Here is a 17,650-nt window from a genome sequence, read left to right as displayed (position 1 = left end):
TCTCTCTCTCTCTCTCTCTCTCTCTCTCTCTCTCTCTCTCTCTCTCTCTCTCTCTCTCTCTCTCTCTCTCTCTCTCTCTCTCTCTCTCTCTCTCTCTCTCTCTCTCAAACTGACTGACTCTCATTAGTTGGTGTTAACCTTGCTAAAAATTTCCAGCGACCCAGAAACATGTTACTACATATCTCACCGGCAGCTATCCTAACTCTCTACTCCTTTACCAGTTACCCGTCTCCTTTACCATAGACATTATATCTAAAATTCAATCGCCTAAAACCAAAGCTGAGAACAAAAATGACATACCATCTATGGTTTATAAGAGTGCTGCCCCTGCTCTTGCACTACCCATAGCTCTATTATTGAACATATCTCTAAAGTGTCATACTTTTCCTGATAGTCTTAAAAAAACAAGAGTGACGCTAGTTCATAAAGGAGGCGAGACAGCTGACATAAATAATTATAAACCAATATAAAATCTACCTATATTTTCAAAAATATTTTAAAAAATTATATACTAACAAATATATTCTCACTTTGTAAAACTCAACATATTAAGTCCCTGCCAGTTTGGATTCCGTTCCCAAAAGAGGACCAATGATGCCATTATTAGTCTGCTTAAAATAATCTTTACAGCCCTTGGCAAAAATAAGTTCCCAATTGGCCTCTTCATTGACCTGAGAAAGGCCTTTGAGACTGAAAACCATAAATATCTCTTACTTAAACTTCACCATTATGGTAAACGAGGCCTTGCTCGGAACTATATCCGTTCCTATCTCAGTGACAGACACCAATATAAAGCCATCAATAAAATAACCTCCCCCACTCTACCACTAATAGTAGGAGTGCCACAGGGCAGTATTTTAGGACCTCTTCTATTTCTTATATATACCAATTACTTGCCAAATGTTTCTAACATTCCTAAACCTGTACTATATGCTGACGATACTACCTTCATCTATTCTCACCTTAACCCCCACAAACTAAATAATAGTGTCAATGATGAATTAAAAAAAAGTCCACTTATGGATTTTAACCAACAAACTCACACTAAATATAGAAAAGGCTTACTACATTTTATTTGGTAATAAATCATCACGTAAAATTCAACTTCAGATAGACAACGTTAACATTAGCAATAAAAATATAGACCTATAATATAGGTCATTGGCCTATATATAGACAAGGGACTGAACTTCAGCTCCCACAAACAACACATAGTCAGAAAAGTCTATAAAACGGCCAGTACAATTGTTAAAATCAGATAATATGTTCCCCATTCTGCACTCCTCTCATTAAACTAGGCGCTAATATATCCCTATCTTACATACGGAATCTGCGCATGGGGGTTCAACCACTGCAAATTATCTCAAGTCCAACATTACTCAGCAAAAATCTGCTATCAGAACTATAACAAACTCCGTCTTCAAACAACACACAATCCCTCTGTTTAAGTCCCTTAACATGCTAAGACATACATTCTCTCCGCACATTCTCATGTGCTACTTACATGTACAAAATCTTGTTCCTAAATGCCAATCCTGATCTGAAACCTTGCCTTGATAAGTGTAATAGAATCCATGAGCACTATACCAGAAATAAGTATATCTCTAATATTCCCAGATTGAAACAAAATCTGTGAAAACACTCCATGCAATTAAAAGGACCCAGTCTATGGAACTCACTCTCTGATGAATTAAACAATTATCCAACCTATGTCTTATTCAAACGTTAAATAAAAATATACATAATTTCATTCCTCATAGTTTCCTACCTTGTGGTTCAAACTCACACTGTGTCTTGTTCTAGCCACTTCCTCAGTATTAGTTCTTTAGACATTTTCTTACCAGTATAATCACCTCGGTAAATTTATATTGTAGGTATTCGTTGATATTAATTAAATCTTGCTATAATGTACCTTTTTATCTTCCCTAATATGTTAGATTAATGATCTCCCCGAAACGCTATGCGTGTTAGTGGCTTTGAAAGAATGTACAAAAACCAATGTTATGTAATCTCACTAACCCACTGTTCCTTCTTGTGAATAAATTATTATAAATTATTATTATTATTATTATTATTATTATTATTATTATTATTATTATTATTATTATTATTATTGTTATTATTATTATCATTATTTTTATTATTATTATTATTATTATTATTATTATTATTATTATTATTATAGATTGCACAACGCCGAGTTCCAATGACGACTTGTATAATCCACTAGTTTATCGGAGACTGGGAATGTAACGACTCCTGGAATATCATGGGCGTAGCCAGCCGTAGATCTAGCCATAATAACCAACTTGGCAGAACTAGGTCCCAGACGAGAGGATTCTGGACTATGCACCAATGCAGTGAGATTCCATCCTGAATTACATTACATATCATCATGCACTCACTTGCAAGATGTACTAACTTGCACAACTTAAGGGGCCATGGTAAACGAAAATCCGATGAAAAATGGAATATTTACGAAAAATTACGAAAAATACTACAACGTTCTGGCAACACTGTGGTCCAAACCGTTTAATGATATCTTGAAAAATAACGTGATTAGAGTCAAATTTCCCGCTGCAACTTTCGTGAATCTGGTCCTCGCGCCGTGAGTACGCCGCGGGGTATTGTATCTTACGTTGTAGATGTCTTATTTTTCGTAATAGCGTTGAAAATAACATGTTATGCATAAAATGAATATAAACCCACACAAATGGCAACACTCTATTGTCTGACACGAGGGTGGTGCAGTCAGTGACTGCATGTCTCTCATGGAGAGAGGATGTATGCTGACGCGCTCACACAATATCTCCCAGAACATGCTATTTTTGCTATTTATAGCTATTTGTACTGCAATATGACTTACCAAACGAACAAGAGAAAAGCATTGACAGCTAGATGCATGCGAGCTCTCCATACGAGCTGGCCGCAATGCGTAAATCACCAGTCACGAGTGACCGCAGGTTCAGTAAACTTGTCGAGCGCGCTACGCAACTCCAACTTTTACAACTAGATAAAATTTCACAGCCTTTATTTATTATTCTATTTACATGAAACTTGCACATTATATGTAGAGTTTACGCCTCTATAAACGCATGTCATTATTCTTATCTACGTAGATTTATTGATTTTATAAATAATGATACACTTCATTTTGTTGCATACGTTTTTGGGAAACTTTTATAAAATCTGTATTATTGCACTAAATGCATCTAGGAAAATAATGTGACATGCAAATCTTTATTATATAGTAAGGTCATAGCTGAGTGTCGTATAAATGATTTTGGTTCACAATTGTGGGCTGTGAAATCAATTGAACATGGTTGAAAAATTCGTCTTTTTTTTGTTTTTGTTTTTTTCTCCGTCTCTATTTAGGCTGAGATGCTGAAACTTGGCCTAGGTGCAGCACCTTTCACATGTATCAGGATAATAAATTATGAATACCCCACAACAATTTTTTAAATCCTGGTACCATGGCCCCCCAGCCATAGATCTAGCCATAATAACCAACTTGGCAGAACTAGGTCCCAGACGAGAGGATTCTGGACTATGCACCAATGCAGTGAGATTCCATCCTGAATTACATTACATATCATCATGCACTCACTTGCAAGATGTACTCACTTGCACAACTTAAGACAGTTGTGAAATTCCATTTTCTCACACTTACCCATAACTTCTCCTTACTGATAACCATACATTCATCTTGTATGGTTAATCGCATGACTTTTGATAACTCATAACTTCTATCATTCATGTAACTCTAGAATGTTTAACATCGATATTCCTTCTGTTATTTCTGCATCGTCTTGCAACATTTTACAATCTTCTACTTTTACCAGACTGTCACTTAATTTAATCCTTTCATCATCTTCCTCTAATGTATCGTTTTGTTACATCACCCACCTGTTATCATCACCTACTTTCTCCATTCCTTGTTTCCTCCCTTGCTTAATCCCTTCCTTCTCTTATGCCAAGGGTATCCCAACATATATTTTGTAGTGTCTGCAGCCTGCAAACTTTGACCAGCTGTCAGACAGGCCCAGTGTAATAAGGAGGCAGGCGGTAGTACAAGTCGCTGTACCCTAGATGTAGTTTGTTCTCAATAATTAGGCGTCAATGATCGTCACTCAATAGCAATACATCAGCAGAAACTATTCGCTAACATATGCCTGACTGCGTATCTTCTACCTCTCATTACTATATTCCTTCCTTCCTTGCAGCATCCGAAGCCTGAGGGAGATGGGAATCCTGGACTATCTGATGATGAGGTCGTTGCCTTATGCTGCCTTCTGCTCGAAGCCTTTCAAATCTTCAGAAGCCGCCAGCTCCCAGGACTCAAGGGCACTGGAACTGGCCGACTTCTATGGTGTCTTCGCTGTCTACGCCGTTGGTGAGGAGGCCAATAAAATAATGTGAAAATCCGGTGGTGTTATAGATCAAAGAGGTAGGAGGAAAGTGATAAATAGTGGTAGTATGACATACACGGGAAGTGTTTAAAAGAAAATATTAATAATGGCAAACTTGGAATTGAAATATACTGACCTGATACCAGATACCAATAGGAGGCTAGAAAATAATTGTAAATATTGAATGAGAGAGAGAGAGAGAGAGAGAGAGAGAGAGAGAGAGAGAGAGAGAGAGAGAGAGAGAGAGAGAGAGAGAGAGAGAGAGAGAGAGAGAGAGAGAGAGACACGATGCGAGAGAGAATAAATAAGAGAAAAAGTATGGGAGAGAAAAATGATGAAAGAGAAAGATATGAGGTTAGAAATGGAGCCGAGTCGGGGCTGGGGCCCCAGAGGGGCCCCAATGGGCCTGACAGCTGAGTGGACAGCGCTTCGGATTCGAAGTCCTGAGGTTCCGGGTTTGATTACCGGTGGAGGCGGAAACAAATGGGCAGAGTTTCTTTCACCCTGATGTTCCTGTTACCTAGCAGTAAATGGGTACCTAGGCGTTAGACAGTTGCTACGGGCTGCTTTCTGGGGCTGTGAAATAATAAGGAGACCGGGCCGCGGGGACGCCAAGCCCCGAAAGAATCTCAAGATACCCTCAAGAGAGTACTTATGAAAGATACAGTTTTGAAAGGCCTATCAATGAAACACAGACTCAGGAGAAAGCGACTAGGATAAAACTTCATAAATTATTTTTTTGTAAAATGAAAATTAAAAAACTAAATATGTTAGCATATATGATTGCACTTTAAAAAATATGAAATTTATTATTGCTTGATTATTTATGTGTTGGCACTGGAGAAGTTCAGCGCCCCAACCATTGCAAGACTGTACATCAGTATATTGAAAAGTTCTTTTTAGAGAATTTCACATATCCGTGAACCAAGCCGTACTAAGTAGCCGTGTCACCGTATCACAACCTCATAATAGAGGCTGAGACATGCGTGTACTTGTGTTGTCCAACTTTTTCCCACCAAATATCTTGTTGCATTTTCCTGCCCACTTGATGCCAGTTATGTAGGAATCCGGGTTGTATGACTTTTACAAGTCAGCGGTGATCTGGTGGTTGAGTCCGCGACTGGCAATGCCTTAGTCACAGGTTTGCGCCCACCTTATGGGCCTAGTGGATTTTCACATCAATATAATACATCTTATCATCCAGAATTCTGGGTCACTTGACATCATTTTATGGGAGAAATCTCCACATTACATCATAATTATTCATTATATAATTGTGGGTGCTTCCTCATACAAGTATAGAATCAAATAAATATCCATAGAAAATACTGCTTCACTTTGCACACACTTTTTATGCTAGGAAAACAGGACTCTCTCTATGTCTAAATAATACTCAAAGTGTATACACAGGCCAAGATTCAACGAGCATTTACGAACACGTCCATCTTTCCTAAATCTTTGGCGGCTTTGTTTACATTTATTAAACAGTTTACCAGCATGGAAATTTTCAAATCGAATGGTATTATTGTTAACAACATCCTCCTAGTGCTTCGGATCTCGTCAATTTTTAAAAATGTTAACAACGCCGCCAACGATTGAGAAAAGAGGTTCAGGGTAGTAAAGTACTTGGATAACTGCTTAATAAATGTGGCCCAAGGTCTCTAAGTACAAATGATTTGTCTCAGAGTTCAGCAAATGTCTTAGCTGATATATCTAGGCCCAGATTCACGAAAGCACTTATGCAAGCACTTACGAACGTGTACATCTTTCCTCAATCTTTGACGGCTTTGGTTACATTTATTAAACAGTTTTCAAGCTTGAAAACTTCATATTCAACTGTTGTTATTGTTATAAACAGCCTCCTGGTACTTCGGAGCTCATTAACTGTTTAATAATTGGAAACACAGCCGCTAAAGATTGAGAAAAGATGAACAGGTTCGTAAGTGCTTGCGTAACTGCTTCGTGAATCTGGCCCCTGGGCTGTGAGAAGACATTATTCACCAAGGACCTTCCGACACGTACGACAACCACCATTTTAGACTTTCCGACACGTACGACCCACCATCTTGGATCTTCCGACACGTACGACAACCACCATCTTGGGCCTTCCGACACATACGACAACCACCATCTTGGGCCTTCCGACACGTACGACAACCACCATCTTGGACCTAGGTCCTGTCGTACGCCCCGTGATACTGTGTGTCCAGCACGCCCCGTGATACTGTGTGTCCAGCAACATACGCCCCGTGATACTGTGTGTCCAGCACGCCCCGTGATACTGTGTGTCCAGCACGCCCCGTGATACTGTGTGTCCAGCACGCCCCGTGATACTGTGTGTCCAGCAACATACGCCCCGTGATACTGTGTGTCCAGCAACATACGCCCCGTGATACTGTGTGTCCAGCAACATACGCCCCGTGATACTGTGTGTCCAGCACGCCCCGTGATACTGTGGGTCCAGCACGCCCCGTGATACTGTGTGTCCAGCACGCCCCGTGATACTGTGTGTCCAGCACGCCCCGTGATACTGTGTGTCCAGCAACATACGCCCCGTGATACTGTGTGTCCAGCAACATACGCCCCGTGATACTATGTTTCCAGCCAGTTTCTGGAAAGCCCCTAAATATGCATCCACAATAATCTAGTTGAAGCAAATATATAAGGAGTCCACTTTTCATTAACAAAAAATTGTCAAGTTATCTATAAGTTACTAAAAATCATGACATACATGACGGGACTACTTGGCTGGGCGGAGAGATTCTAGCGACCCTTAGGCGACCAGCTGTGAGAGCTGAAAAGATTACAGAATTTACTCCTTTGACATTTGTAAGAGAGGCCATATGCAATAACCCATGTTAGTATATGACAGGTTCACCACTGAGGCAAGAGGATATATTTGAGCCTGTTTATTGCAGGTTGAGCACTTAGTACACTAAGCGAAATTTACATTAATATATACTCATTATTAATATGTATTATTTAACCTGAGGTTGATCAGAGTTCATGGGCAAATTACAATATCGTTCAGTCTGCTGCTCTCTGTAATCTGAGTGGTTTGTTGCCCTAAGATTTTTTGTTTGGGTTAGGTAGTGTTTTACTAGAAATAATATTTGTTTCAAATTATAGGGAGAAACTATTAGTAACATGTTCTGTTATATTTACAGGTCTTCTGTTGGCCTCCCTTGCCTTTCTTATTGAGGTGATCAGTGTCAAGATGAAGAAATGATGTCTCGGTGATAGCTCACTGGATTTCAATTTCCACCACACCCACGTTTGTCTTATAAATGCCCACTTCACCATCCCAACAGCTACACCAAGACCATCCTAGCCATTCCAGTCACCACAATCCAACCCGTTCTCGCAAATTTAATAAGTCAATATTGACTTATTAAATATGTGCAAGGGTGACATACTTAACATAATAGTTTCCCTTGAAAAGCTTCATAGAAAACACCGACCTTACCTAACCTACTTAGTATGTTAAGATAAGTATGTTATTGCTTTGTAATTACAATTATTACCTAACCTATACCTATAATAGGTTAAGTAACAATTGTAATTACGAAGCTATAAGATGCTTATTTTAACATACTAAGTAGGTTAGGTAAGGTCGGTGTTTTCTATGAAGCTTTTCAAGGGAAACAATTATGTTTAGTATGTCACCTATGCACGCAACTAATAAGTCAATATTGACTTATTAAATTTGCGAGAACGGGTTGCACAATCACACCCACTCGCCAATCACCAACTATAACACCCGCATGATCATGCTCTTAAAGATGCACGACAGGTTCTCGACAGAAAAGAATTCAGTTGTGTTGAACTAGGGATACTATCATCTTTAGAAAAATCAAAAGCCATGTGCTTTGTAAGCGTGACTCTCAAATGAACTTTACGGTACAAAATTCAGAGCAGGAATGGGTAGCAGAATACTAATATCTATAAATATTTACAGAATACAAGTGGATGAGAAGCAAGCAATTATGCTTTGAATTTTTTTTGGACTCCTTAAAACAAAAATCCAGGCCACTAACAGCCTCTCTAGGAAACAAGATTTTCAAAACAAGTACCGGAACTGCTACCAGAAAAGCCTCGCAGGAGTTAAACAAGATCGAAACCTGTTTCAGAAAAATGTAACGTGGATGACTCTATGCTTCAATCAAGAGTATTTAGCATAATCAGGGATATAACACGCTGAAGCAAAAGACAAAACTTACACTGGAGGCGACTCCAGTCTCGGAGCTCTGAACGAGCTTCTCAAAATCAAGGAATGAAATAAATCGCCCACATCACCTCGAAGCCGAAGCCCGAGTTTCAATGACTCGGCAGACGAATCGATCCCATTACATGCTTTCCAGAAGGATCTATAGATCAACAGTCCAGCAGCAGCTTTCTATTCACTTGCATATTGAATGAGAAAATGATTGAAAAAATCGTACAAACTTCAGACGGAGAGGAGTCACCCTTACCACACATGTCAACTATAATAATATTACGGTGATTAACACGGAATCTAAAACAGCATTTTCAAGATCTAAAGCGCCTTAAGGCATCAAACAATGTAAATTTAGTAGTTACAGTCCTCCTCCACATCCAGAACATTCAGCAACAATGATAAAGTTACAATGCATACAAACTAGCCAGAGAAGGAAACGTAAAATGCCATAGATGCTGCAGACAGAAGAGAGATTAACGACGTACCACGTCCCCTCCATTTTGAATAGAGTGGTTTCGGACACGTCGAAAGTTGAGATAACGATGCGGGAACGTTTGGGGCAACATAGGGTGGCTGGAGGGGACGTGTTGCCAGATGTACGATAAATATAGCAAAAGTAGTGTTCGAGTGAGGTGTGTATTGTTATGTATAGGTCATGAGAACGTAGTAAGTTTTTTTTTTTTTTAGGTGAAATGTAACGTTTTCTGTTGAATTTTTTGGAAACGATACATTTTTTGTTGAAATGAGAGGATGAGATTGGTAGATGGAGAAGTGGGAGGAGAGTGAAGTCTGAAGATGCAGGTGAGTAGGTGAAAGGGTCATAAAGATTGTAAGCTCTGCCCCCAAACTTTTTTGACAGAGAGAGAGAGAGATCATGTTTAGGAGCAGACGTGATGCGGAGAGTGGTAAGAAGAAGAAAGATGGGAGGAGGAGGAGAACAATATAGAATACAGGAAGAATAAGGATTAAATAGGGAAAGAGTAAAGGAAGTAGCAGGAGGAGGGAGGGGGATTAACAGAACCTGAAGGAAGGGCAGCAGCAGGAGCAAGGGAGAGTAAAGGAGGCAAGAGGAGAAGGAGGAAGCAGCAGCAGGAGGGAGCCATAACAAACCTGCAGGAGGCGCAGCAAGAGGAGGAGGAGCAGGGGGGAGAGGGGGGAGAGGGGAGGAGGAGGAGATGGATGTATAATAAAACACAAACGCACACACACACTCACATACACACACACACTCAACCTGAAGGAATAGGTCTACCATGGGATAAGAAGGATTTTAACAGTAAAATAATGTAAACTTAAGTAAGCATCGCGTAGTGGAGCTGCGTAATGAGGTGTATCTCTGACAAGGGCAAATAAATACTGATCGAAAGATTGTCCGCCCGCCGGGTATAGGCGTTTATCAGCCCTCGCCTCGATAAATAGTTAACCGCAGAATGGCCCTTACCTTTGTCTGAGCCAGACGGTCACGCTTGGTGGGTGGGTGGGGGTGGGGGGGGGGGGGGGTGGATAGAGCGAGTCACTTGAGGGGGAATGTATATAATATATATATATACATATATATATATATATATATATATATATATATATATATATATATATATATACAAATATATATACATATATATATACATATATATATATACATATATATATATATATATACATATATATATATATATATATATATATATATATATATATATATATACATATATGTATATATATATATATATATATATATATACATATATTTTTAAATATGACCGAAAAAGTAAGATTAATAATTCTAACACGAACTTTCTCAATGTTTCTTATATTTTTTTTCACTGTTGATGGTAACTGAAAAATCAATTCTCCAAAATTCATTTTTATTTCTAGTCTGACGCGACACTTGAACGCGTTTCGTAAAACTTATTACATTTTCAAAGACTTTAGTTTACACACACACACAACTATAACTGAACAGAGTTTAAACAGCTTCGATTTTTTATACCTGCATTTGGGTGAGGTGATATGTTACAACAGTTTTGGATGAGGTGAAAACAAACTTTCAACACAAGACAGAACACGAAACAATGGGTATAATATTTTGTAAGTTAAAGGGAAGAATGGAAGTAACTGTAAAGGGCCTATTGGCCCATATTTCTTGATGCTTCTATATTGGTGCGGAGTATTGAAGTGGGTAGAATATAGTTGTGCATTAGTTGGCTGTTGATTGCTGGTGTCGACTTCTTAATGTGTAGTGCCTCGCAGATATCTAGCCGCCTGCTATAGCTGTATCTATCGATGATTTCCGTGTTTTTTGTTAAGACTTCTCTGGTGATGGTCTGGTTGTGGGAAGAGATTATATGTTCCTTAATGGACCCCTGATGCTTATGCATCGTTAATCACCTGGAAAGAGATGTTGTTGTCTTGCCTATATACTGAATTCTTTAAGGCTTACAGTCCCCAAGTGGGCATTTGAACGTATAGACGACATTGGTCTCTTTTAAAGCGTTCTGCTTTGTGTCTGGAGAGTTTCTCATGAGTAGGTTGGCCGTTTTCTTGGTTTTATAGTAGATTGTCAATTGTATCTTCTGATTTTCGTCTGTAGGGATAACGTTTCTATTAACAATATCTTTCAGGACCCTCTCCTCCGTTTTATGAGCTGTGGAAAAGAAGTTCCTGTAAAATAGTCTAATAGGGGGTACAGGTGTTGTGTTAGTTGTCTCTTCAGAGGTTGCATGGCGTTTCACCTTCCTTCTTATGATATCTTCATCTAAACCATTGGAGAAACCGTTGTTGAATAGGACCTGCCTTACTCTACAGAGTTCTTCATCGACTTGCTTCCATCCTGAGCTGTGGCTGAGAGCACGGTCGACATAAGCGTTAACAACACTCCTCTTGTACCTGTCTGGCCAGTCACTGTTGGCATTTAGGCACGTTCCTATGTTTGTTTCCTTAGTGTAGACTGCAGTGTGGAAACCTCCGCTCCTTTCCATGACTGTTACATCTAGAAAGGGCAGGTTCCCATCCTTCTCCATCTCGTAAGTGAAATGCAACACAGAATTCTGCTCAAATGCCTCCTTCAGCTCCTGCAGATGTCTGACATCAGGTACCTGTGTAAAAATGTCGTCAACATACCTGCAGTATATGGCCGGTTTCAAGTTCATGTCGATTAAGACCTTTTGTTCGATGGTACCCATGTAGAAGTTCTCAAGAAGGGCTCAAGAAGGGTGCCTCTTTAGTACAAGCTTGGAGTAGTTTCCTTGGAACGTTTTCTGGTATGTCAAGAGGAGTACAGGCCGGATCACGATACACTCTGTCTGCTATCATCCCGATTGTTTCATACACAGGTACGTTGGTAAACAGTGATTCTACGTCCAACGAGGCACTTATCCTTGTGGCCCGTGTTCCCCGCAGTAAGTCAACAAATTCCTTTGGAGACTTCAGGCTGAAGGTGCAATGGACATAAGGAGTCAGCAAGCCATTGAGTCGCCTCGCCAGTCTGTACGTGGGTGTGGGTATCTGGCTGATGATTGGCCAAAGTGGGTTTCCAGGCTTATGTGTCTTGACATTTCCATTCACGTATCCGGGTTTATATTCCCCAATAATCTTTGGCAGGTGGAGTCCGGATTTCTTGGCGTTCACAGTTTCGATCAATTTGTTGACCTTTGCCTTCAATTCGGCTGTAGTGTCCTTTGTTACTCTTTGGAATTTAGTTTGGTCAGAGAGAATGAGGTTCATTTTCGCCAGATATTCGTCTTTTTTAAGAATGACGTATATTGGCGACGTGTCACCTCTTCTGATGACTATCTCCTTCGGCCTTTACTCCTCTTGACATACCAGAAAACATTCTAAGGAAACTACTCCAAGCTTGTACGAAAGAGGCACCCTTCTTGAGCCCGGATGGGCACATGTATAAGCAAGTAGATGGGGTCGCCATGGGTTCTCCCCTAGGTGTCCTGTTTGTGAACTTCTACATAGGTAACATCGAGCAAAAGGTCTTAGTCGACTTGAACTTGAAACCGGCCATATACTGCAGGTATGTTGCCGACATTTTTACACAGGTACCTGATGTCAGACATCTGCAGGAGCTGAAGGAGGCATTTGAGCAGAATTCTGTGTTATATTTCACTTACGAGATGGAGCAGGAAGGGAAGCTGCCCTCTCTAGATGTAACAGTCATGGAAAGAAGCGGAGGTTTCCACACTGCAGTCTACACTAAGGAAACAAACATAGGAATGTGCCTAAATGCCAACAGTGACTGCCCAGACAGGTACAAGAGGAGTGTTGTTAATGCTTATGTCGACCGTGCTCTCAGCCACAGCTCAGGATGGAAGCAAGTCGATGAAGAACTCTATAGGGTAAGGCAGGTCCTAGTCAACAACGGCTTCTCCAATGGTTTTGTTGAAGACATCATAAGAAGGAAGGTGAAATGCCATGCAACCTCTGAAGAGACAACTAACACAACACCTGTACCCCCTATTAGACTATTTTACAGGAACTTCTTTTCCACAGCTCATAAAATGGAGGAAAGGGTCCTGAAAGATATTGTTAATAGAAACGTTATCCCTACAGACAAAAATCAGAAGATACAATTGACGATCTACTATAAAACCAAGAAAACGGCCAACCTACTCATGAGAAACTCTCCAGACACAAAGCAGAACGCTTTAAAAGAGACCAATGTCATCTATGCGTTCAAATGCCCACTTGGGGACTGTAAGCCTTAAAGAATTCAGTATATAGGCAAGACAACAACATCTCTTTTCAGGCGATTAACGATGCATAAGCAACAGGGCTCCATTAAGGAACATATAATCTCTTCCCACAACCAGACCATCACCAGAGAAGTCTTAACAAAAAACACGGAAATCATTGATAGATACAGCGATAGCAGGCGGCTAGATATCTGCGACGCACTACACATTAAGAAGTCGACACCAGCAATCAACAGCCAACTATTGCACAACTATATTCTACCCACTTCAAGACTCTGCACCAATATAGAAGCATCAAGAAATATGGGCCAATAGGCCCTTTACAGTTACTTCCATTCTTCCCTTTAACTTACAAAATATTATACCCATTGTTTCGTGTTCTGTCTTGTGCTGAAAGTTTGTTTTCACCTCATCCAAAACTGTTGTAACATATCACCTCACCCAAATGCAGGTATAAAAAATCGAAGCTGTTTAAACTCTGTTCAGTTATAGTTGTGTGTGTGTGTAAACTAAAGTCTTTGAAAATGTAATAAGTTTTACGAAACGCGTTCAAGTGTCCCGTCAGACTAGAAATTAAAATGAATTTTGGAGAATTGATTTTTCAGTTACTATCAACAGTGAAAACAAATATTAGAAACATTGAGAAAGTTCGTGTTAGAATTATTAATCTTACTTTTTCGGTCATATTTAATAATATATGTCTACAGGAAAGACTGCTACCAAAATATACTAATATATACATATACATATATATACATATATATATATATATATATATATATATATATATATATATATATATATATATATATATATATATATATATATATATATATATATATACATATATATATAAATATATATATATATATATATATATATATATATATATATATATATATATATATATATATATATATATATATATATATATGCGGAAAATCCACAGAGAAATATGAAATGAGGTGAACGTTTCGGCTTTGTTAAAGCCTTTGTCAACACCAGACTGACTGAGTCTGGTCAGTCTGGTGTTGACAAAGGCTTTAACAAAGCCGAAACGTTCACCTCATTTCATATTTCTCTGTGGATTTTCCGCATAAAATGATTAGTGTTTTGTGATCGTCAATTGCATATATATATATATATATATATATATATATATATATATATATATATATATATATATATATATATATATATATATATATATATATATATATGTATACATATACGGGCTACCCGGGAGGGAGGACGAGTGGAGGCGGCTCTGTTGTTTACTGAGCCATTACCTAGGGACATCCTGGCGTCACCGTGCCTAGCCTTCACAGAGTGCTGTGTGAATGTTCTGGGAAGGTGCAGGAGTGGCGGAAGGTGCCCAGAGTGGACCATCTCAACGAAAACGGATAAAAACAGGTGGCTGTGCAGTGTATGGAATACAACAGCAGTGAGGGCCACGCTGGCGCCCTCTAGGCCTCCCACGGCTAAGGTGTGGGGAAGGAGGGGGTGTTGTTGTTCGGTCGGGCGAGGGGGGGGTCACCCATGTGCCACCCAGTGTTTATAGAAATACGTTTGGGAAAGAAAAATGAAAAAAAAATCAGCAATCGTGTTCAGAGCTAATAGAGCTCACAGTGTGTCGGATTACAAGTGTATGATTCGTTCACCATTGTGCAGTGATATACAAGAAAATTATACCAGTGTTTAAGTGTCACCCTGACCCCCCCCTCAAGCTGAGCGAGGCCCGGTCAACCCCCACCTCCTCCCCGCCCGCCGGCCTCGCCGCACCATAGTACCTCCTGCCATCCCACCACCCAGCCCACCCTGCGCCTGGGTGTCTCCCACCCACCCATTCACCGCCCACAAAGTGCTTGTTGCAGGGATGTGCTACCCTCCATGCACCCAGATATGGCACAGGTCACAGCAGGCATTCAGGTTCCTCCCAAAAGGGAGGGAGACACAAGTACTCATACAAGTGGTGAGTGTGAGGGACAGCTAGCCACCCCTTCTGCCACCACCCGTGTCCACCCCTGCCGCCACCACCCCTGTCATCCCTCCACGCCGGCCGCCCGGGGGATGGAGGGGACTCCACCAACTAACCAGGAAACCCTCAGCCAAGAACAGGGTCCTAGGAACAGTGCACCCAGACGTGCAACCAGAGGACCCCGACCCAGAGGAACGTGTCGGGTGTGTGACGAATCTCACAGCCTTAGAAACGATGGAACCCTACGTCAACACAACCACTGTGAGGGTTCATTGACGGTACCTGTAGAGACAGAAGGCCCACAGGTCCCCCCCGGCACCCCCACACATCCCAGCAAACTTCATGTCATCAGATGACCTCCTGGGGGCCATCAAAGCATCCACCACCAGAACTCTTCAACACATTCCTAAAGCAGCGCGCCTATTTGCAGCAGGGAAATATACAGACCTTTTAAGGAAAGTAAATGAACGGTCTGCAAATCTTAATGCCGCGGCAACCATCAAAGCATGGCATAATTTGCTCCTGTTTGGCAATATTTGCTTAGGCGTACCTGCAAGAGGAGGCAAGTCACTAGCCTCATCAGTCACTAGGGCAATAAATAATTTCCCCAGAGCTGACAACTTGATCCTCATCCCTCCTCAACGCAAAAACCGTCGTGGCAGACCCAAGAGTTCCAATGACAATTTCAAACTAGGAACACAAGTGACCAAAAAAATTTAAGAGGGCAACACAGTAGGGGCAATTAGGTTACTTACCAGCGAAGACACAATCGCCCCTAGAAATACCGCTACCGCCAACTCGCTTAGAGAGGAGCACCCTCCTAGAGTACCGTGGGAACCCACTGCTCAGGACACAAATGTCCCAGACATGGGACCTCTATTCCTCCAAGCGTCAGAGGTATACAAAGCCATCATGTCATTTCCGCCAGGCTCGGCAGGGGGATACACTGGAGTAAGACCTCAGCACCTCAAGGAGATGGTAAACCCAGTTCTCGGAGAAGTTGCCGAGACACTATTGTCAGTGGTCACGAAGTTTGTCAACGACTGCCTCTCTGGGTTGATCCCAGATACAATTAAACCCTTTTTCTTTGGAGCATCCCTTTGTGCCCTCAAGAAGAAAGATGGTGGAGTCAGACCCATTGCCGTGGGTAACACACTTCGGCGCCTTGTTGCTAGTGCAGCTGTCATAAAAATTAGCATAGACGCTGCAACGATGCGTCGACCCCATCAACTAGGTTTTGGTGTCCCCCATGGCTGTGAAGCAGCAGCTCATGCAGCACGAGCCTATATCAAGCACCTACCAGATAATAAGGCATTAATTAAATTAGACTTTAAAAATGCCTTCAACCAGGTAAAAAGGGATGTGGTACTGGAAGCAGTTCGAACAAGCTTTCCTTCTCTACTCTCCTTCGTCTCAGCAGGGTACAGTAGGGAATCGACGCTGCTGTTTGGGGAACATTAAGTTGTTTCTGCAGAAGGTGTCCAGCAGGGAGGTTATCTTGAGGTTATCTTGAGATGATTTCGGGGCTTTAGTGTCCCCGCGGCCCGGTCCTCGACCAGGCCTCCACCCCCAGGAAGCAGCCCGTGACAGCTGACTAAGACCCAGGTACCTATTTTACTGCTAGGTAACAGGGGCATAGGGTGAAAGAAACTCTGCCCATTGTTTCTCGCCGGCACTCGGGATCGAACCCGGGACCACAGGATCACAAGTCCAGCGTGCTCCAGCGGGAGACCCACTTGCCCCTTTTCTTTTTTGCATGGCTGTCAAAGAGGTCACAAGCAGGTTGACCAGCGAACTCAACATCTGGTTCCTGGACGATGACACCCTGGCAGAGACACAGGAGTCCCTGCTAGAAGATCTACAGCTGGTGAAATCTAAGGGAGAGGAGTTAGGACTCACCCTAAACCAATTAAAGTGTGAAATCATCATCTAGCCAACCAACCATAGATGCAGTGCGAATCATATTGCCAAGAGCCCAAGTGATGGCTCCCACCGACAGTGTGCTGCTAGGGGCACCTCTGGGCTCGAGCGCCATTGAGGTAGTCCTCGAAGAAAAGCTGAACGACCTGAGGAGGATGGAGGGAAGAATAGGGGCTTTGGACGCCCACGATGCTTTGTACCTTATAACAAGGTGCCTGGCTTTGCCCAGACCGACCTATTTCCTAAGGTGTGCTCCCTCCTTCGATAGCCCAAAATTAACAGGATATGACACACTCCTAAGGTCAATAACCGTGAAAGTGTTAAACCTCTCCCTGCAAGATGACCAATGGGACCAAGGAACGCTCCTAGTTAGACTCAGGGGGAATAGGTATTCGCAAGGCGACACAATTAGCATTGCCGGCAT

General features: G+C 41.4%; 1 protein-coding gene across 1 annotated transcript in view; it reads left to right on the top strand.

Annotated features, from left to right (window-relative positions):
• LOC123747725 (glutamate receptor ionotropic, kainate glr-3-like) overlaps positions 1–7,741 on the top strand; it is an 84,380-nt gene extending 76,639 nt beyond the window's left edge. Inside the window, exons 9-10 of the mRNA XM_069304695.1 lie at positions 4,224–4,393; positions 7,577–7,741. Coding sequence (XP_069160796.1) covers positions 4,224–4,393; positions 7,577–7,638 — 232 coding nt within the window. The 3' untranslated portion in view covers positions 7,639–7,741. The remainder of the gene's footprint in view (positions 1–4,223; positions 4,394–7,576) is intronic.
• The last annotated feature ends 9,909 nt before the right edge of the window (positions 7,742–17,650 follow it).

Source organism: Procambarus clarkii, chromosome 53 (genome assembly GCF_040958095.1).
Source record: "Procambarus clarkii isolate CNS0578487 chromosome 53, FALCON_Pclarkii_2.0, whole genome shotgun sequence".
In the NCBI taxonomy this organism is placed as follows: Eukaryota; Metazoa; Arthropoda; class Malacostraca; order Decapoda; family Cambaridae; genus Procambarus; species Procambarus clarkii.
This window is presented reverse-complemented; position numbering and strand designations above follow the sequence as displayed.